Source organism: Cryptococcus depauperatus, chromosome 2 (genome assembly GCF_001720195.1).
Source record: "Cryptococcus depauperatus CBS 7841 chromosome 2, complete sequence".
Taxonomy (NCBI): domain Eukaryota; kingdom Fungi; phylum Basidiomycota; class Tremellomycetes; order Tremellales; family Cryptococcaceae; genus Cryptococcus; species Cryptococcus depauperatus.
The window spans coordinates 2,259,294-2,279,135 of NC_089469.1; the positions used below are offsets into that span (position 1 = coordinate 2,259,294).

At 44.4% G+C, this 19,842-nt stretch overlaps 7 protein-coding genes across 7 annotated transcripts; 4 read left to right on the forward strand and 3 right to left on the reverse strand.

The window, feature by feature from the left end:
- Positions 1–105: 105 nt before the first annotated feature.
- L203_102183 (uncharacterized protein) lies at positions 106–369 on the forward strand (the record flags this gene model as incomplete). Its single annotated transcript, XM_066211610.1, has 1 exon — positions 106–369. One exon carries the CDS (start codon positions 106–108, stop codon positions 367–369), a length of 264 nt encoding a protein of 87 aa, XP_066067707.1.
- A 240-nt stretch (positions 370–609) lies between these two features.
- L203_102184 (uncharacterized protein) lies at positions 610–1,042 on the forward strand (the record flags this gene model as incomplete). The annotated part of the gene is made up of 3 exons (XM_066211611.1): positions 610–618; positions 668–797; positions 873–1,042. 3 exons carry the CDS (start codon positions 610–612, stop codon positions 1,040–1,042), a joined length of 309 nt encoding a protein of 102 aa, XP_066067708.1.
- Positions 1,043–1,283: 241 nt separating this feature from the next.
- Positions 1,284–2,308, reverse strand: L203_102185 (uncharacterized protein; the record flags this gene model as incomplete). The annotated part of the gene is made up of 4 exons (XM_066211612.1): positions 1,284–1,652; positions 1,705–1,824; positions 1,885–1,945; positions 1,998–2,308. The coding sequence occupies 4 exons, from the start codon at positions 2,306–2,308 to the stop codon at positions 1,284–1,286; spliced, it is 861 nt and encodes a 286-aa protein (XP_066067709.1).
- A 721-nt stretch (positions 2,309–3,029) lies between these two features.
- On the forward strand, positions 3,030–6,041 carry L203_102186 (uncharacterized protein; the record flags this gene model as incomplete). Its single annotated transcript, XM_066211613.1, has 2 exons — positions 3,030–4,677; positions 4,723–6,041. The coding sequence occupies 2 exons, from the start codon at positions 3,030–3,032 to the stop codon at positions 6,039–6,041; spliced, it is 2,967 nt and encodes a 988-aa protein (XP_066067710.1).
- A 244-nt stretch (positions 6,042–6,285) lies between these two features.
- L203_102187 (uncharacterized protein) lies at positions 6,286–7,455 on the reverse strand (the record flags this gene model as incomplete). Its single annotated transcript, XM_066211614.1, has 5 exons — positions 6,286–6,660; positions 6,718–6,941; positions 6,995–7,156; positions 7,204–7,383; positions 7,443–7,455. The coding sequence occupies 5 exons, from the start codon at positions 7,453–7,455 to the stop codon at positions 6,286–6,288; spliced, it is 954 nt and encodes a 317-aa protein (XP_066067711.1).
- A 715-nt stretch (positions 7,456–8,170) lies between these two features.
- Positions 8,171–13,841, forward strand: L203_102188 (uncharacterized protein; the record flags this gene model as incomplete). Its single annotated transcript, XM_066211615.1, has 16 exons — positions 8,171–8,434; positions 8,482–9,202; positions 9,260–9,437; positions 9,501–9,554; positions 9,606–10,073; positions 10,126–10,720; positions 10,772–11,592; positions 11,643–11,715; positions 11,771–11,848; positions 11,908–12,006; positions 12,049–12,106; positions 12,160–12,390; positions 12,442–12,513; positions 12,572–13,084; positions 13,134–13,606; positions 13,659–13,841. 16 exons carry the CDS (start codon positions 8,171–8,173, stop codon positions 13,839–13,841), a joined length of 4,881 nt encoding a protein of 1,626 aa, XP_066067712.1.
- A 1,124-nt stretch (positions 13,842–14,965) lies between these two features.
- Positions 14,966–19,707, reverse strand: L203_102189 (uncharacterized protein; the record flags this gene model as incomplete). The annotated part of the gene is made up of 11 exons (XM_066211616.1): positions 14,966–15,030; positions 15,092–15,121; positions 15,517–15,547; positions 15,603–15,723; positions 15,772–15,958; positions 16,013–16,351; positions 16,404–16,744; positions 16,796–16,838; positions 16,896–17,093; positions 17,136–19,057; positions 19,103–19,707. The coding sequence occupies 11 exons, from the start codon at positions 19,705–19,707 to the stop codon at positions 14,966–14,968; spliced, it is 3,882 nt and encodes a 1,293-aa protein (XP_066067713.1).
- Positions 19,708–19,842: the final 135 nt, after the last annotated feature.

Genomic DNA, 19,842 nt, shown 5'->3' on the forward strand with positions numbered 1-19,842 from the left:
TGCATGTCACATCACCATGCCAATTCACACGACCAGCATTGGGCTTTTTTAACTTTGAACATCTTTTCTAATTAAGTATTTCTTTCTATCGACCCGAGTTTTAATATGATACCTCGTCGCGGTCCAGGTGGCCACACAATCGACGAAGGACGTCTCAAAACTGCGGAAGATCAATCGTACTTAATTATGACGATGGTACTCTGGCTCGTCTGTTTTCCTCTCATGCGCCGAGCTGCTATCGAGGACGAAGCCTCTATTTGCGGTTTGGATTATCTCTTGCCTGCTTGGGTCAATGCCCTTTTGGAGCAGAGAGGGACTAGATACAGATGGGTTTGTTTCCTTCCATTGACAAACCCTACTCTCACTTGACCATGATGAGGAAAGTGAAGATTGGACACATATAGTATCAATACAAACAAGATCAGACAAAGATTCTGTTTGCATTGGCAAACATAATATGTCATAAGGTCTTCTTTCCAGTTCCGTTGAGCCTAATGATTACATAAGCACGACTTGCCAACAGAGATGTTCTTAAAAGCCCTTTGTGATTGATTCAACAACTTGATTTGTTTCTTATACCTTTAATCACTATAACGCTTCAATAGAACGATGACTACTGTATGCAGTACCTCAAAGAAGAGAATGAAGGAGCGCTAATGCACGATAGTCTGGAACAATTATCAATTCCATTCCTGGCGCAACTCCCACTGTGCCCGCGTACCTATTCAACGTCGAGATGACATGTACAGGTTGCTCGGGAGCTATCAACAGAGTACTGGGAAAGAACATTGTTGTTCGTATGTTTCGTTCCCCATTATGACGTTGACTCCAGTGGTGAGAACGAAGCCTTTTTAGCTAACTCAAATAACCAGCAAACGCTTACCATATCTCCCTCCCTAAACAACTTGTACTCGTCTGGGGTCCCAACTTACCCCCCTTGGAGACTGTCAAGGAGAAGATTGCCAAAACTGGGAAGACAATTAATGAGGACCGGGAGGTGCTCGACGGAGCCCAACTACCTCAACTAGAGAGTACCGCATAATGTAGGCATATGTAAGCATATGTTTTGATACATCCCAAACATGCAATAGAGGAAATTAATACTGGCAGACTGAAACAGTCTGATGGAACACAAACAGCAACAAGTGTGTTGATATTGTATACAACTAATGAAACAAGATCTACTCCGAATGCAAACGATATGTGATACTCAAGATTTCATGTTTACTCAACCTCAGGTCGGGTCTCTAGAATCTCTCTTTGGTGTTCAGCAACATGATTTTCTATTCAGGAGCTTTCGCTTGCTCATGCACGTCCGGCTCTTCTTTCTTCACGGGCAAAGCGTGACCCTCCGTGTCATCTTCTACTAAGAGACTTTCTATCTCTGCCACTTGATATCTGTCTCTGTCTGCACCGTTTTCATGAGGTACAACATAGATAGCAGAAGCTTGGGAAAGGTCCGTTGAGTCGTCATGTTCTTTGTTTTTGTTCACAGAGGAGGTAGATGAGGCAGTAGTGGCAGAGTTATCGCCGCAGCCACAATCGTACGCCGAATCAAGAGTGAGGCAGTCAAACTCTGGTTTGCCTAGACGAGCATTAACCAAGTTGTGAACATAACAGAGCCACAAGCTTGCTGATTTTCTGGAAGATGTCTACAAAGACAGTCAATGGATATCTTTCGTTTTAAAGGACAAAGGACCGTACTTGAGGTGGGTACGTTTTTAAGAGCTTTTGAAACTCTTGAGCACATTCACCACATGGGTATAAGCGAGAGAAGAGGTGAAAGAAGGATTTGAGGGTACGACGGTCATCTTCTGTCGGCTCCTAAATGACTGTCAGCGAGATAATCCAGTTCTCAGAGTAAAAGCACCAGCAATGACTTGCATCAGGATAACGAAGCGTCATGAGATGAAGGACTTTCCATGCTGATCTTCCCAGCTCAGCTCTAGATAACTCCGTCAGCACAACATCACCTGCTAGCGATCAAAAATACCCACTTTGCTGTCGCATTTTCTAGCTTTGGCATGATGGCTCCACCTTCAACCACATTGTCCATCGCTTCTCCTTCGTTCCCCATAACTATTTCATCACCCCATGATCTACCTTTTTCATTTTCAAGCTCTGCAAAATCAGGTTTGATAGGCTCCCGCCAATGTTTACTGTCTATGCCGCCTGCTTGCCATTCACCCAGCAAAGGAAAACGTTCTGGCGTGGGATAGAAGAAATAGAGAGTTGGGCCGAGCACAACGATGGCGACAACAAGAGCCAGTCGCGCGACCCGTGATAAATAACCTAGAGGGCCAAACATTTTGCTTACGGACAGAAAGTTGAAATTGAAAAAGAAGAATGAAAAGTAAACTGTCAGAGAGGATAAGGAGATCTTGTGCCTGGATAAATATTCGCTGTGGTGGAGGTCTCTTTTGTTCTCCTTTCTATTACGTTTAGATATTTTGGCTGAGGGATTTTCCAGCCTTTGTAGTGATCATTCACTACTATGCATACTCATTCAGCCAAGCTATAAGATCACCTGGGAGCCTGCAGCTGACACTATAGGGATTGTACGTTGCAGAGTTTGGATGATGATGCAGTGGATTGAGATGAAGCTGAAGGCATCGAGTATGGTGGCTATTTGTACTCATTCAACCAGCCATCCATCCGTACACTATGCTGCTGCGTCTGTCATTCAGCCCATGATAGAACCGACAAGCCGCCAGCGCCACTCTCCCATATTCTCCATCCCTGCCTTCCTTCACATCCTTGATCTTGCTTGGGACAACGAGAGAATAAGAAATTTGTCAAAAAGTTTAAAGAATAAAGAAAAGAAAAGAAAAACAAAAAAACACAATCGTACACACACCACATGAGTGGAATCCGCCGCCTCGAATCTGCCGTGCCTTACAGTGGCTTAAAGTCAAGTAATGTCTGTCACCACGTGGCAAAGACGCGAAGCGCGATCCAGTTGACTCAGCCATTTTCGTGTCTTACCACATTTTCAATTGTTTTCTTCATTCTTCTTTTGCTTTTATATCATGTCGGAACAGCTGGCTGGTTCAAGCCCACTGCCTATTCCGCCAATCCGGCCGAGTGATATTCAAGCAGACGAGGACATTGGAGTCGGCAGTGGGTCGGGCTTACCAAACAAAAACGTTGTGGACCGTATCGTCAAGGTGAATGGCCTGCAAGGAATTGGTATGGCTTCTAGCGGTGAGATGCCGGCAAAGGATTGGGGTCTGCAAGCTAGGTCTCTCAACTCATCATACATCGATTCAACTCGGCCAATCAAATACGACAGTATGTCAGCAAATAACCCAGCGATGCTCTCTGTCAACCATGGGATGGCTCGGAAAGGGTCGTTTGGGATGAAGGATGGCATGCCAGAGGTGCTTGTCGATGGAGCTGAAAGCGAGTCATTAAAAGCGTTATATCCACCACCCAAAAAGCCATTGTCGCCCTACCAGCTTCGGCGGATAGCGGCAACGTTTGGAATTGTCATTCCTAATTTGCCGTTACCGCCAATGACGCCTATATCGCCAACCCCTTCAGAGACACATTCGTCTGCACGAGCGGGACTACAGTCACCACTGTTTTCGCCCTATTCTCAGGCGACAAGGACAGGCTATCTGCTATCTGTAATCCCACCTGTGATCCTTTTACCCTCTGCAGCAACTTTAACTCCGGATCAGACTAGAAAAAGGGAAAAGAGGTGGCGGCGAGGAATGTTGATGCCTTTACAGCCTACCATGGGTGGTATGCTTCTCTGCATTGCTCGTGAATACGGGCTGCCGTCTATCGTGGGCATTCATCTGTATCTTGTTTATCCATCATCTTCTACACCCAACAGTCCTGTTCCAACTCGCAAAGGCACTTTTGAGGAAGACGAGGACAGTGAAGAAGAACCGGATGGGCCTCGTATCTCGCCCAACATCTGGTCTACATTGTTTTCACCTCTTCTGCTCCATCCAAATGCCGCCGGTTCGTCTTCAAGATCCCCAACTCCTTCTCAGGTTCTAAACAAGGGTGGAAGCGGGGACACAGACGGGGACATAATTAATCCATTTGCCAAGAGGAAGAACAGAGAAACGCCTTCTCATCAAGGACACCAGCCCGCTCTTTCGACTTCCTCAACATCTTCTCATTTATCGGCTCGTTTTCCGATCCACGATTCAGCTTCTTCTATAACACTTTCTCCTTCAATGTCGACTTTGTCTTCTCCTAATCCTATCGTAGGCACAATCGAGTTTGATATTGATATGAACGAAGCCGAGTGGTTTGAAGAATGGCAATCGAAGAGTGGGAGAAGGAGAGTTAGAAAGATTTCTGGAGAGACCGACAATGACAGTGTCAACGGTGTGAGAGAGCTTGGCTTGGTTAAGAAACATAATTCGTCCCCAGACCCAAAGCTTCGCTTCTTACGCGAATTTGAGGGCGGATTTCAATCGGCTCCTCCATCGCCTACCATACAACAGGCAAGGGAGCAAGAAAAGGACGCGCAGGTGTTTGAAGTGGTTCAATTGCTTGATTCGCAAGGAGTTAGAAGAGAAGATCTCTTGGCAAGTCCAATTCAGCTTGGATGGCAAGAAAATGATGGCAACCAGGCTGTCAAGAGGGTCAAGGAGGTTTTGGAGAAGAGATGGAGTGGCTTTGTCATGAGCGAACAGTTGGATGACCTTGAGCGAAGTGTGTAATTTGTATATACATGGTTGAAGCTGACACGCGATGTAGTTATGAGACAATTGTCGCCACGAGAAATTCGAATTACATCGCCTACATACATGTCAAGATGTACCACTGAAAAGATCAACAAGGAAATAACCTTTGCCGCTGCATCCAACAGAGTAACAGGCAACGGAGCCTTGTCGCCTCTTTCTGGCGAGATTGACTTGACCCCCAATCTCGATGTCCATTCTGACTCGGATTCCTCTGAGTTTGGTGACTCTATTGAGGCTGAGCTTCCTCCGCCACAAAGTCAGCTCCCTACGACAGTTAAGCCGTCGATGCAGGAGCACAATAATGAGGAACAGCCTACATGGCTCTCTCGACCACTCCATACCCCATCTATGCCTTCGTCTTCCAGCATCAGCCCTTTCTTCCGACCCAATTTTCCCTCGCCACGAAACGTTTCTTCTCCTGCAGACATGACATCCGAAACACTACAGAGGATGCAAACAGAACAGGAAAATACAAAGAAACATTCCGTTTCAACCGAGTGGGTTCCACGAAGACCTATTAGACCACCCAGTCCCAAGTTAAACCATCAGAATACACTGTCTCATAGACTTTCGACAGAATACGTTGGTATATTAAAGTCTCCACCTGGAAGCTCGAGCCCGAATGCAAGGAACACTGGGTCTCCAAGAAATGAATCTGATGAGAACAAGAAGAGAAAGCCTAGCTTGAAAGGACTAAGGCGTCAGATGAGTAACGCTAATATCAAATGGAGAGGAGATAAGGGCGATCACTCATCTATACCTTCCCCGCCTGTAAGCGTTGGCATGGAATCGTCGACAGAATTCGGAAATTCTGAAGATCAACTCGCAGAAAAGTCTTCAAGCTTACCTTCCAAAGGCAAGTTCACCAGTAGATTATTCCACTCATCGTTTGGCTTTAAACGGCATGATGCTCAGCCTAGTCATACCAGAAAGCATCCTTCACATGATGGACCTATTCAGATCTCAGAGATTTCTTCCCCTATCACTTCTACGTTCAGACATACGCGTAGCGGTTCCCTTGCTTCGACCCTGCCAGAATCTGCTACTCTCCCTAGCCACCCAATCAATCGCAAAGACTCCACATCATCCAATCACGTCATCACATCGCCCGTACAATCTTTTCATACGCCAATTCCCTCGACTCCTACCACGCCCGCCTCGCCGAAGAGCGTTAAGCGAAAACCAGTGCCGGGCATCACTAATAATGAAACTGGGTTAGGAATGGATGTGGACAGGACGAAAGGTAGTCTGAATATGGGGAACATGCCAAATTTTGTGTTGGAAGATCCGCCAAAAGGGCGTAGAGGGCTGGGAATGGGTATGGCTGTATAGTAGTTGAGTTTTCAAGGTTCGTGAGATAATTTTGGGAATTGTTTGAGACAAGGACTCAGATCTTGGGATTTTTTGCATTTGTATTCTTGATCAACAAAGTTAATAAACGAGACATCCGCTGCCTTTATCTAGTACAAACATATTAATTGGACAATTTCATTTGATTTTGGCACTTTGAAATAAGGAAATGGGGTTATATCTTACATGTATTCACTATCAATCTTCAAGTCTACAAATCTAGTATTTATATCTTGCTCTTCGCTTCCTGAGGCCAAAAAAGTCTCGTCGTATTGCTCCAAACTTGCTCTGCTAATGACTCAACTGTCACCTCCTTTATATGCGCCACAATATGGGCAATAACACCAATTTCAGCTGGTTCCATTCTACCCTTCACTCCCAAACCCTCTTTCCATTTTTCTGGCTTGGACACTTTTTGGACCATTAAACTGCTCTCAGGATCGGGTAGGTGGGCGGACGAGGCATGGGTCGAAGTAGGTCCGCACCATGGGGCGTCTGTTTCGAGTAAAAGCCTGTCAAGAGGAATTTGCTTGACAACGTCTAAATTCTCGCTTGTTTTTAGAGAACACCCATTGACACCTATAAAAAGGCCTAAACCAATCTTGCCCATTGTCAGCATTCACAACGGTAATGCTTTGCTAGGGGAGAGAAAACCAACCCATTCCTCCATCTCCTCCAATGTTCCAGTAAAACTATGCACTACTCCTCCACTCCATTCAGTAGACCAGCCAACCTCCTTCATCACTCTCACAAGGTCCTCATGAGACTTGCTAGTACGAGAGTGAAGGAAAAGGGGCAATCTGTACTTCTGGGAGAGTTTAAGAAGGCTTGGGAGGTGTTGAAGTTGGGCTTCTTTTGGCGAGTGATATAGACGGTCATAATCTACACACCAAGACCTCAGTTCATTTTATGTCTTTAGAAAGATAGAAAAATACCGAGACCGACTTCTCCTATAGATACAATGCGCTTAGACCCTCCTTCCCCAAGGTCTTGATCAATATGGTCCACTAACTCTTGCAGGTATGCAGCCGCACCTTTAGGGTGTTTATCCATCTCACTCGTTGAGGTAGGATGAATTCCTGCTGTGCAATAAAGATCTTTAAAACATTCAGTAACCTTTGCGCTTGATTACTCAAGAACTTACCGAATTTTTTGGCTAGTTGCAAAGCTTCTTTAGACTCCTCAAGGCTGGTGCCAGTGATCAGTATCCTCTCAACGCCCTTGTCGCGAGCACGCTGCACAACGGCCTGCAAGTCTGATTCATGCTTTTGGCGTCCATGATATGCTCCTCGAAACATGGGGTCAGTCAAGTTGGTTGCAATATCTGCCAAGCTTCAGTTCGTCCAATCTGTGCTTGAGAGGAGGACAAATACATAGACTGACCTGCAAACCGCATTTTAGCCAAAAGACGAAGAGCTTGATTCGTTGGGAGAATCCTGAACCGTTTGGTGTCCCTTGGAACAAATCAAAAGTATAGATGCAATTCAATTTTTATAAACAAAACTGTTATCCAGCGAGATGTAGAAAGTGAAAGTGGAGGTGGAGGTATATCCATCTCATTCCTACCCATTCTATTTTTTCCACGTCATCATTTAATAGCCATACTTGGTTTGTTGACGCGCCTTCTCTTTCAGAATTTATCTGTTTCATTTCCTCTTTCATGACACTTTTACATCTACGCCTTCTATTTGTTCTTCCAGACTTCTCTATCAGTACGCCTACAAAATTCGCCGGAACTTGTTGCTTTGGATATCCAATACAGCTTGCTGACTCTATTATCCTTCCAAGCTCCGCCTACAGTTCGAGTAAATCAAAAATAGCCCCGGCTTCTTGACAAAAGAAGGCAAAGCTCACTCGCTGACTTGTCGGACTGACAAAGAGTTTGGATCCTTTCATTGTGATATCTAAACTGATGGTCCTTTGTCAATCTCAGATATGGCTCTCTTTTCATCGATGTCGCGCTTCCTTGAGAGCAATCAAGTTTTTCTAATATATAGTCATTCAGTGATTCGCCCCAGTTAGGTTTGAAACTCAAAAAAAGCTCTTTTTGGCCGAGCACCCTTTCTTCATCCATCAAATCGACAGTTTTCTCCATAACCGGTTCAAGAAAGATGGGAACGATTGGAAGACTACCAGAATGGCCGGTAATGATTGATACCACATGTGTCGCTATCATACTTATCAGCATATTGACGTCTTTCTTGAGACTTCTCTTGCCGTGTATAAATAGTAACAGGGGCGGTTACATCAAATTGCCGGAAGATAATGTACCAAAAACCAAGATAGAGTATCTTGAATATAAACTATTGAAACATGTTCCTCAAAATTCGCCCGAGGATGGGGAGCCAGTCGAGGTGGAAATTTTTTGGAAAAATGTAAAGTGTTTATTTTCTGTGTGTCGTCAAGCTTAGCCGCTTTCTAGACAATCTTGCCAAAGGTTGCTCTCCTTCTCCTGGCACTTGGCAATCTTTCCTTTCAAATTGTCGAAATCATCAAATCTCCCCCACACCGAGGCGACCCTTTGCTTCCGCTCCTTGTACTGACCACTGTCGTACTCACTGATATCTACCTTGGCGTACTTTCCGTTTACTATCTCTTCACCAGGGACCTTGCTAAACACAAGGATATTACTTGTCATATTTGTTCAATATCTGCCATTGTCTTGCTCCATTGGTACTTTCAAACTCTGGGTCAGTATTTGTGGCTAAACACCAGAGTTAATATCCCCTGGGCCGGCTACATCGCTTTGGGACTCACGTCATTTCAAACCTTGGTTGTCGGCCTCATTCCCATTGGGCCCAAACGCTGGGTTGATATGACCACCATATACACCAAAGATGTCACAACCAAGTTGGAAGAAACGGCGGCCACATCATTCAATGGTAACCTTATTGAGAGTCTTTCCTGCTCTATCTTTGGCAATTTGATGTTCACGTTTGTTTACCCAATGATCATTAAAACCGCAAGAATGGAGCAGGTTGATATTCAAGACTTACCTTGTACAGAGGCCAAATTGCGTACTCAAAATATGTACCATGAATTCATGGGACCTAAAACCGCAGAAAAAATCAAATGGAAAGCCTATCCGACTTTGTCTCTACTTTGGACCGTATGGTACCCTGAACGATGGGCTGTCTTGAAATGTGAATTCTTGCACAAACGTTCAGAACTTTAGAAGGTCAACTAACATCTGACTATAGTTATTATCTTTCAGACATTACTCTGTCCTCTTTGGTACCTTCCACATATATGTCTGCAACAAATTCTCAGTATTCTGGACGATCCAACCGCCATGCGATGGAGTGCTGTTGCATTTGCAGGACTGATGCTGCTTTCAAAAGCTGGAAATGTGATAATCATAATACAGCAATTAGTAATGTTGGTCAAATTGGTTAACCTTTCAAATGAATCAAGGATAAGGAATGGCTGACTTATTTGTAGTTCCACTTTAGTGGGCCCAAGAATTGGCGCTCATGCCTCCTTCCTCTTGTACCAGTAAGTTGATTTAGCAATGTTTTGTGAGGCAAACGGCTCAATTATCATTAGAAAACTTTTTACCAGAAATTTGTTTGCCGCGCCAGAAAAAGGAAATGATAACAAGGCTGTACACACCAAAGCTGATATCCTCAACCTCATTTCTTCCGACACTACTTCCGTTTCAGGAGTTGGATGGGTAGCGACCGAAATCCTTCGAAGTTTGACTGAAGCAATTCTAGGATGCACCTACGTTTGGATTTTACTTGGTCCTTCCAGTATTTGGGGTCTGTCTACACTTCTCTTGACTTGTCCTCCGGCATACCTACTCACCAAATGGGAATATGTGGTCTTTGAGCAAAGGCTCGCCGTCAGAGATGAGAGAGTCAGTCTAATGCAAGAAGCAGTACAAGCCATTTCGATGATCAAGATGATGGCTACTGAAAGATTTTGGTACAAAAGAATAAATAGTGTTAGAGCAAGGGAGTTCAAGAAGCTGATTCAAGCCCAAACTTTGGGCTACATTTCTGGATTTCTTTAGTGAGCGGAAAGTGTTTATAAGAATCAAGGGATATAGCTGACGGTATGAAAGCTCTGTCGCTCCTACTGCCATTGTGATTGTCTCTTTCGCCCATTACACTTTGATTGCCAAGAAAGAGCTTACACCAACTATTGCTTTCACCTCTATTGCCGTTTTCAATGAGTTACGTCCATCTCTTATTGGACTACCTTCAGAAATTGCGGAATTACTCCAGGATATCCTTGGTGCTCGCCGAATTGCTACTTTCTTGCACACTTCTGATGTCGAGTACTTTGATGAAGGTACTTCTGCAGAAGTTGCCCATTTGGAGGGACCTCTCTTTGTTAAGGGCACTATCGCATGGGATGCTCCACAAGAGCACCTTCCGTCTAACCCTCAAGCAATTCTCGAAACAGCAAGCAATGATTCTGAGAATAAAAGTGGTTTCAAACTTTTAGATCTGGATGTCGAATTCCCTAGAAGTCAGTTCACTCTTGTAGCGGGAAAATTTGGTTCTGGCAAGTCATTGCTTTTGCTTGCGCTTCTGGGCGAAGCTAGAGTACTTGAAGGCAAAGTCTCATATATTGTATCTCCCATTATGGATCCACAGGCTCTTGACAAGAACGATTGGACCTTGATTAAAAATTCGGTGGCGTATGCTCCCCAAGTATGTTTTTTTCAAACATATTTGACAAATGAAAGTTGACACTCGGAATAGACGCCTTGGCTTCTCAGCCAAAGTATTAGAGATAACATCCTGTTCGGTCTTCCACTTAACATGGAACGCTATCGCTCAGTGTGCTACGCCACTGGGCTCATGCCTGATCTTGAACTGCTTGAGGACGCCGATCTCACAGAAATTGGCGAGCGAGGCAAAATCCTCTCTGGAGGTCAGAAAGCCCGAGTCAGTCTTGCTCGTGCAGTTTACTCCCGTGCATCTGTCCTTCTTTTGGACGATGTCATTTCCGCCGTCGATGCTCATACTAGTCAGCATATTATTCAACATTGCTTAAAATCTTCTTTGATGGCCAACAGAACCATTATTCTTGCTTCACACGCTGTTGAATCGCTCGCTCTCCTCGCCGATAAAGCAATTTACCTTGAAGATGGAAGGTGTCTCTGGCAAGGGCCCGGAAAGCAGTTGCTAGAATCCGTTCACATGTCTCATTTAAAGACAGAGTCACGTATGCCTAGCCGACTGCCTAGCCATGCCCCCAGCCGTATAGCCAGCCGTGTACCCAGCCGTAAGCCTAGTCATGAGAGTCTCAATGTGCAAACCAAAGAAAAATCCGAATCCGGATCAGATCAGATAGACGTCCTCAAAGTCGAAACTATGAAGGACAAATTTGAGATACGAGAAGCAATTCCTAAAACCCCCAAGCAAATCATTGTGGAGGAAGAAAGAGTTCGTGGTGCAGTGGACTTGATTCATTGGAAAAATCTACTAAAATTCAATGGCGGCGGATCGTATTGGACTATGGCTGGCTTTCTTTTGCTAGCAGCTGTTTTGTCGCCTGTGTTGGAGAGAAGAGTCCTCTCGTGAGTCTTCTTTTCCTATCCATTTTAAGGTATTAACAGATCATCCAAAGACTTTGGACTGGTGCCGAAGGCCAATCTTTAACAGAGCACACCATCACCTATTGGGTCTCACTTTATGCTATTGTCAGTCGCTATAACTCCATTCTGGGGTTGAATCATACTTACCCATCTCGTACAGCTCTCATTGTCTCGTACTATCTTCGAAACAGTTTATGGCATGTACCGCTTCTTAGGAAGTGTACGAGCCATGAAAATTGTATGTTTACCAATATATACTTACTATAAATGGGACCCTTATCTGATGTCTCTATTTAGATCCATAGCCAGATGCTTGAGTCTATGCTGCATGCCAAAATGCTGTTTTTCACAAAAACCCGTGCTGGATCCATAATTCAACGATTCGGAAAAGACCTTGTATGTAGTTTTACATACTACAGACAGCAAACTGATTTTTAGAACGATATTCTTGATTGTTCTAGACTTATGTCCGAAATCACGGAAGGCGTCATGAATAGTGAGCTGCTGATTGTTTAACACATATGTTGCACCTTCTAACAAGTCATACAGTCCTAATTTCTCTGATATCTGTCTCTGTTTACAGTGGATGGACTTTTGCTGGCATAACCTTTTTCCTTATAGTCTCGCTTTGGATCCCCGCAAAATGGTATCGTGCTTCTTCTCGTCAAGTTCGCCGACTCCAAACGGTTATTCCAGGACCTATCAATGCTATTTTTGGTGAAACGGTAGCTGGTACAACAGTCATTCGTGCTTTCGGAGTTCAATCTGTCTTCTTGGATGGTGAGCACTTAGTGAAAGGTAGAAGATTGACATAGCTGACAGCGATTATAGATCTTATGCGATGGACTAATATGAAGATCTGTGCTACAATTTGGAGTATTTCTATAAATCGATGGCTGTCCTGTGAGTAATACGTTCTTATCGTTCCCTATAAATCAAATTTACTGATATTTTTCGATAGTGAGTATACGAATCATAGACCTCATCATTCAAATCGCTGCTCTTGCTCTTTTATTGTCAAAGGCCTCCACTACTGGCGCCATTGCGGGATTTGTCCTCACCTTCACCGGGAGCATTTCAAGTAACGTCCAATGGATTCTCATCTATCTGCGAAACTTTGAGCTTAAAGGTATTAGTCTGGAACGTACTGCTGAATATCGCATGCTTGAGCGTGAGGATGGTCATCAACTCATGGTGGATGATACCCGCTACGCTAAAGATGAACAAGGGAGCTTGGAAGAAGAGAGTTTTGGTTTAGAATCCTGGCCGGAACATGGGAATCTGAATGTCGACAATCTCTGTGCGAGATATGGTCCTGATATGCCTGAGATATTACATAATGTGACGTTCAATGTCAAAAGCGGGGAACGCGTTGGTATTGTTGGGGCTACCGGTGGTGGAAAATCAACCTTGGCCAAAGCATTCTTCTCATTTGTTGATATCACCAACGGAAAGATCGAAATCGATGGCAAAGGTGAAAATTTTCTCTTGCTGCACAATGACCTGCTAACAATGTCGTTCAGATATCTCTCAGATTCCTCTCAGTGCTGTTCGTTCTAGACTTGGCATTATCGCGCAAGATCCTATCTTGTTGTCTGGTTCCCTCAGACTGAATCTGGATATTGAGGGAAAATTTTCTGACGAAGAACTATATCACGTCCTTCGACAAGTCCAGCTTCTTCAAAAGTCTGATGCCCAAATTGACTTACTCACTGATAACACGGACACAATACCGTCAACTTTGAGTGATGATAATTCTCAACAAGAGAACATCTTCTCCAACCTTGACCATGAGATCAAAGGAGGCGGCGACAATCTGTCTGCGGGCCAAAAGCAGCTTGTTGTCCTTGCACGAGCACTTTTGAAAAAACACCGAGTCCTTATCCTCGACGAGGCTACTGCTTCAATTGACTCTGCTACAGATGCTGAAATCAGCCGTGTTGTACACGAAGAGTTTACCAATGCTACCGTACTTATCATTGCCCATCGTTTGAGGGTGGGTGGATGTTATTATCTTGCTGGCCATTGTTACTGATGTATTTCCTTAGACTATAATGCCCTGTACTAAGATCCTAGTCATGGACAAAGGAAATCTTATACAACAAGGCTCTCCACTAGAACTTATAAATCAGGAGGGCGGACGGTTCCAGACTCTTTGTCTAGCTGCTGGTCTCGAAGAATTTGAGCACTTGCTTGAACTGGCAGAATTACATCAACAGTGGCGAGATTAGACAGCTTTTGAAGATTACTGGCAAGAGATATACCCTAACGATATAAGGGATTTTATAACTGATTTGTTTATACAACCAACTGTGCACAGATAACATTCATTACTTGGACAAAGCCTGCATGTATGTGATGACTCATGATCATACGTTCTTAGAGGAATATCTAAGTTTTTTGCAACTAAATTCCTCGTTACAGGGAAAAGTTGACAAAAACTTTACTGCAGTTTCCTATAGTATTACCTATATCTTGATCTTTATTGCTTCTTTGCTCGTCAATCAAGATACCTTGTACTATCAAATTGTGTATAACATATTCTGATAACCCTATCTGTAATTCAATTCTTAGTGTGTATATGTCTGCCCCCTGTAACTGGTTTTTGCTCAGAAACTGTCTTTATCATCCCGTTGATGGAGGCTTGAGAAACTCATCCCACGCTGCCTGTATCTACTTATAGGGCTGCCTAAGTGTTACTGCTTTCTCCTGGAGTTATCAAGACCTTTATCTGGAAATACATGAAACACTTGAGATAGGATGGAGGTCTTGAAAAGAAATATTTTACTCTCAAAATCCCGCAAATGTCTCTGTCTTGTGACAAGATGCAGCGTATTCCGTCACATAGGCTCCCCGCGCCATATACGATCAGTCCTCTTACTAAAGCTATTCAGCACACATGCCAAATTCAACTTTGGCAGAATGCTTGGTGATGCTTCATCGGCCTCAAAACCATTGTGGTTGAGAACACAAAAGCAAGGACAAGAAACTGTACTTAATCGCTCCCCAAACCATCAGAGGCCATCCCTTACTGTGTTTGAATGGTCAAATGCAGGTGGATTGTGTGCTTAACCTGCTTTGTAGATGACGCGATGATGTCTCAAGCCTCAAACTCAACTAAGGTGTTGAAGATAAAAAGGACTTGATTCCCAATCCGGATGGAGTTGGACTAACTTAAGAGGGTTTCCTGGTAGATGTTGATCTATTAACGACAAAAGCTGAACGACAAGTCGAGCGTAGAGATTAAATACTATTTCTCAGACAACGTGTTTGAAGCATAACTGTCGTTAAAAGTCTTTGTCATGGAAGGATTGCCAACCACCTTTGCGGGCATATGTTGAGCCGCATCAATCTTTCAGTGACGAAACAGCTGGACAAATGGGGAACGAGCAAATTGTTGAGGAGACCGAGGTGGGCCATCTAACTTGATTAGTGAGATTTATAGAGTAACCTAGCACTCTGTAAATGGCTCTTAACTTACGAAAATTTCCTTGCAAGAGAGCTGCAGAGTCTAGGAGCGAGGTGTGATGCCTTTGGTTTTTTGCAATTCAAAGCAAGGCATTATTCGACTAGACTGGACTGAAGAAAAGCAAGTTGGGGATGAGACCCGTGTCTCAGGCGTAGTGTTTTAATTTACTTCCATGTAAGCCTATTTATCTTGAGGGAACATCAAATTAAATCTCTTTTACCATGCTCTTGGCTGCTGGTCGCCTGCGCACGATGACAGAACCTTCGCTCATCTCGATAAAAAGACGTTTTGATGAATGGTTACATGTAAGCAAAGTCAAGTGTTGGTCACCAAGTGAACAAGCAGACAAACACAGGGATAAAATCCAAAACAACGAGAACCAGATACACAAACCTTTGATGTTCTGCGATAGTTTTACAACAGCTTTCCAAACGCACTTTTCACGGACGCCTTGGCAGATTCTTTCAGCTATGATATTGTTGTCATCAGCAATAGCTTTCACGTTATAAGCAGAAAAACCCACAGCGGCATTTTTAGCTTGGTTCAAGTACTGAGCGGCAGAGACAGATGCATTGTTGAGCTGATTTCCCAGAGAATCAAGTATATCTCCTCGCATGTATCCAGCACTCGTCATCTCCGTATATCTTTTAATCTGATTAGCCACAAGAAGATGAACAGGAACCAGAACGCACACATCCTCCCTTTCCCTTGAATCCCTCAAAGATGTCTTCTGCTTTTGCACCGCGGTTTGCTTCACAGCTACAGCTGCCACTGTCTGGACGGGACTGACCGGCTCTTCAGGCGGTTTACCCCATGTAATGAGAGGTTTAGGTGGTGGCGGAGGTGTGTCGGGCAGAGAGGGCCTAGTCGGTCCAGCGACTATGATTCCAATGCGTCAGTTTAAATTTAAACATTACAGAAAGTATTACCTACCGAGAGCGTCAAGCTGAGCACCTGTCAATACTGAACCCCATATCCAAGAAATTAAGCCGGCTGTGAGAGGTTGTGGTTGAGGTGGCACCATCTTTTTGTATGCACAAGGGTCAATTCTGGGAGGAAAAGGTTTATGAAACCGGAAAAAGGTCCGAAGATTTAGATCGAGCGGTCCACAATATTCAATGAAATCACCAGAACGGTCATCGATCGATAATCTCCCCATATTACGCCTCAAATTACCAACAAATAGGTCAACACAAGTGATAAAATGGAGGTATGGGACACTGTAGAACAGTGCCTTTCCCGTAGAGGTAGTGGCGACTATGACTTTGTGACCTGTTGATATCATTAGCAGTCACGCACCATATTGATCACTAGACAACCATACCATGCCTCGTCACATAAAAGACATCTGACAGTTCGTCATCGTCCAGTTCTACTTTCGCCAACCTTTCTCCGTTATAGTTTGTAGCAGTTCTGATAGTCTTCTTGGACGCTGCTACCCAGACACAATGCACATGCAATTCTTTTCCTCTCCCAAACTCGCTTGTCTCTTTACTCATAGCAGCTTCAAGAGCTTCAGCGCTAGCGGTGAGTTCGACACCGGTCATAGGGTCAAGAACAAATGAGCCCAGTGGTTCTGCAAGGGAGTCGTTCGTGAAAGCTAGGGGTTTCAGTTCAACCATCCATTCACCGAGGACATTAACCAGAGAGTATATTTTTGTCATGCTAATGGATTGTTGGTTTTTTTTCGGAGTCTTATGCAACAGGCTTGCTTACCCTTTGGCATACGATATAATCAACCTCGGCTGTATCTTGAGGTCTACACGGTCGGGTCAGTATTTCTGCCATATTCTCAATCGCCAAACATATAAGTTACCTGATCCCATGCCTGAGACCACCCATTTCATAGATCCAACCAAAGATTTTTCTGACAAAACATGTTGAGTGTTACCTTTCTTTTTCTTCGTCTTCATTACCATTCCTTCCTCATCAAATCCCTCACGCAAGACAACATCCGGTCCACGCATGTCAATGATTGCCACAGAGTTGTTGGAAAAAGCTACAGAGATGAAGCCTGTGGCTATTAATTCCGACCAAGTCTGCAGTGAATACTTACCAATATCTGACACTTCACAGCAGATTGGTTCTCCCTGTTTCATGGTAAAGATTACGACAGGTTTGAAGCCATCAGTTCTGGTCTTTGCCAGATGACCAATCTCTAGCACCTCCTCCACCCTGTTCTTTTGTCTCTGTTGCAGAAAATAGCTTCGCTCTTGTTCTACATATTCCTCTTTTTCTCCTGGACCATCGCTATACCGACACTCGTCGGTGTCTTTAGGAGAAATAGCTTTTCTGAATTTAGTGACGATCACTTCTCCAGTCCCAAAGGTAATGACGCATTCCAAAGCTTCTCTTGCAAGGTGTACAGATTTAATACATACCTTTGATCTGTCGTTAAAGTATAGCTTGGCCAGAGGAAGATGGGCTAGATCTGGGTGAATGAGATAGTCAGCTACGTCGATGGTCAAATGAGGTAAAGGATTGGGATATTCGAATCTCAAAGGTGTTGGAAGAATTAGAATATGTGAAGAGATGTCCCAGAAGCGTACGGTCAGATCAGCATGTGAAGTAACCAAGATTCTGTAACTCTCCATTTTAGCAGCTATCAGTTCTGGTGCTCCATGAGACTGTAAATCCGAAACGGCCATTCCACCTCTCACAGGTAATCTAGGTGCAATATCCTCTCCTGCATGCTCAATAGTCCATGAAATGAGGCTCTTGAAGATGGGAGTCGCAAGAGCATAGATCTTGACGCCAAGAATGGAAAGGTTGCCTGTCCAGATAGAAGAAGGCGTAGCAAGCTGGCGACGCATCTTGGAAGTTCGTTTTAAACTGGTACTGATAGTAGGATCTGGAGTTGAGGGTGCAGGAGCGCCTAATGGAGGAGAAGATGTACGTGACCAAGGTAATTTCCAGCTACTTCCGGTTTGAGGCGAAAGAGGAGTCGGCGAAGCGATATGAGCGGGAGTCATAGGAGCAACTGATTCGTGTCCAGCTTGCAAAAGGTTTCTGCTTCCAGATGAAAGGGGAACAACCGAACATCGCGGTGGAGGAAACACCCAAGCTTCAACGCTACGAGCCGCGTAGGGCTCTGTAATCTTGGGCAGATCGTGATCTGGGGTGAGAGAGATAATGATGGAGATTGGGTCATGACAAAGATTGAAATAAGGACTGGCCCGAGGGATAAGGATGAAGTCTTCTGGGGGTGTCCTAGTGAGCCAATTGAAACTGCCGGTAGGTGCAAGTGAATCACGAAAGGCGGAACGTTCTTGGACGGACATATTTTCGAAAGAGGAGCTTGCCTTATGGGCAGTGGCAGGCTTGTAAGCGGGGAGCTGTAATAGATTGATACCCGGCTTTTCTTTTGGACTCTGTCCTCCTAATATTAGCAAAAGGGTTTCGCCACGCTCCGCGTAGTCCATTGTAGCGTTTGATATTGGTTCGCCTTGGTTAAACGTGTTCTGTGTAGCAACCAAAGACTGTAGACTGGACTGATCGGGGAAGCTGACCCAGCTCAATTTGAAGATTGGTTCTCGGTTTGCAAAGACAGCAGGGGTCACCTCGTTCCCGTTTTGATCTCGTTCCGTTTGTCTGTATTGATTTGCCAGAGCACCAGCATCAAGTAAGCTCTCTGCGTCGATGACATTGACATCTTCATGACTAATCGTTCTCACCATTAATGGTTTGTCGGATTCAGAATATGCCCAGAAAGTAATGCACCCGTCTGCATGACCAACAGCAAAGATTAAGCCATCAGGTCTCCAACTGATACAAGTAACCGAGGGTCTTCGTTCTGTCCAGAGAGAGCCATCGGCATTTTGATATGAGCCACCACCAGCAGAGCCCGGTGGAAGTGTCATTTCAAAAGTCTTATCAACCATGCCTCTTTGCATGTTCCAGGCGACTACACCTCCTTCATAACCTATCAGCATTATATTGAGATCTCGAGGATTCATCGCGAGATAAGTTGCCATAGGTCTTTGCGAAGTTAGTTCATTTCATGTTGTTGCACAACTGGCGTACCCTCCCATGGTGGTCTGGCGTCCAGGGATCCCACTTCTGACTAACCGCTTTTCGAATTCTAGCCACATGTTACCAACCCTCCAACTACTTAGTCTTCTTCTGCTTAAATCCCAGGCCAGAGTTGTTCCATCCTTGATAGTCAAGAACAAATGCGTATGACTGGGCAAAGGTTGCTCAACGCTGGTCACCATTCCCCAAAGCGTATATGCAATCTCTTTTGTAGGTAAAGATGGATGAGAGAAAGGGTTAGGATGATCGGTCATATGTTGGAGCGAGTAAGTGCTTATAGTGTTGGCATCGTCAATCGCAATAAGCCGATGATGTCCTGGATGGAAAAAGAGGAACTTGATAGCGCGTGCTGGGCTCGATGAACTTGGTAGCGAGACGGGCAAGGTAAACTGAAAAGGCGGTCCTCCATAACAGTGTACAAAGCCGTTACCTGTCCCTATCGCAAAGAGGGATAGGATAGGATCCACAGCGAGTGAGGTGACTTCGCCAGTGAGACCGAGACTACGAAGGTGGCCATACCGATAAGAGGACGTTTCGCAAAGGTTTCCAGTATAGTCTGTTTCTGTGGGCAGTGACGGCACCTTGTTTTTAAACATTCTGGTGGCAATCAAGCCGTCCGGGCTCACTGATTAAAAGAAAAATGAATGAATGAAAAGATGTAAGAAAAGAGAAGATAGAAAGAATTGAAAAGCACTGTTGATTAACATGAACATTGTGGAAAAGACACGACT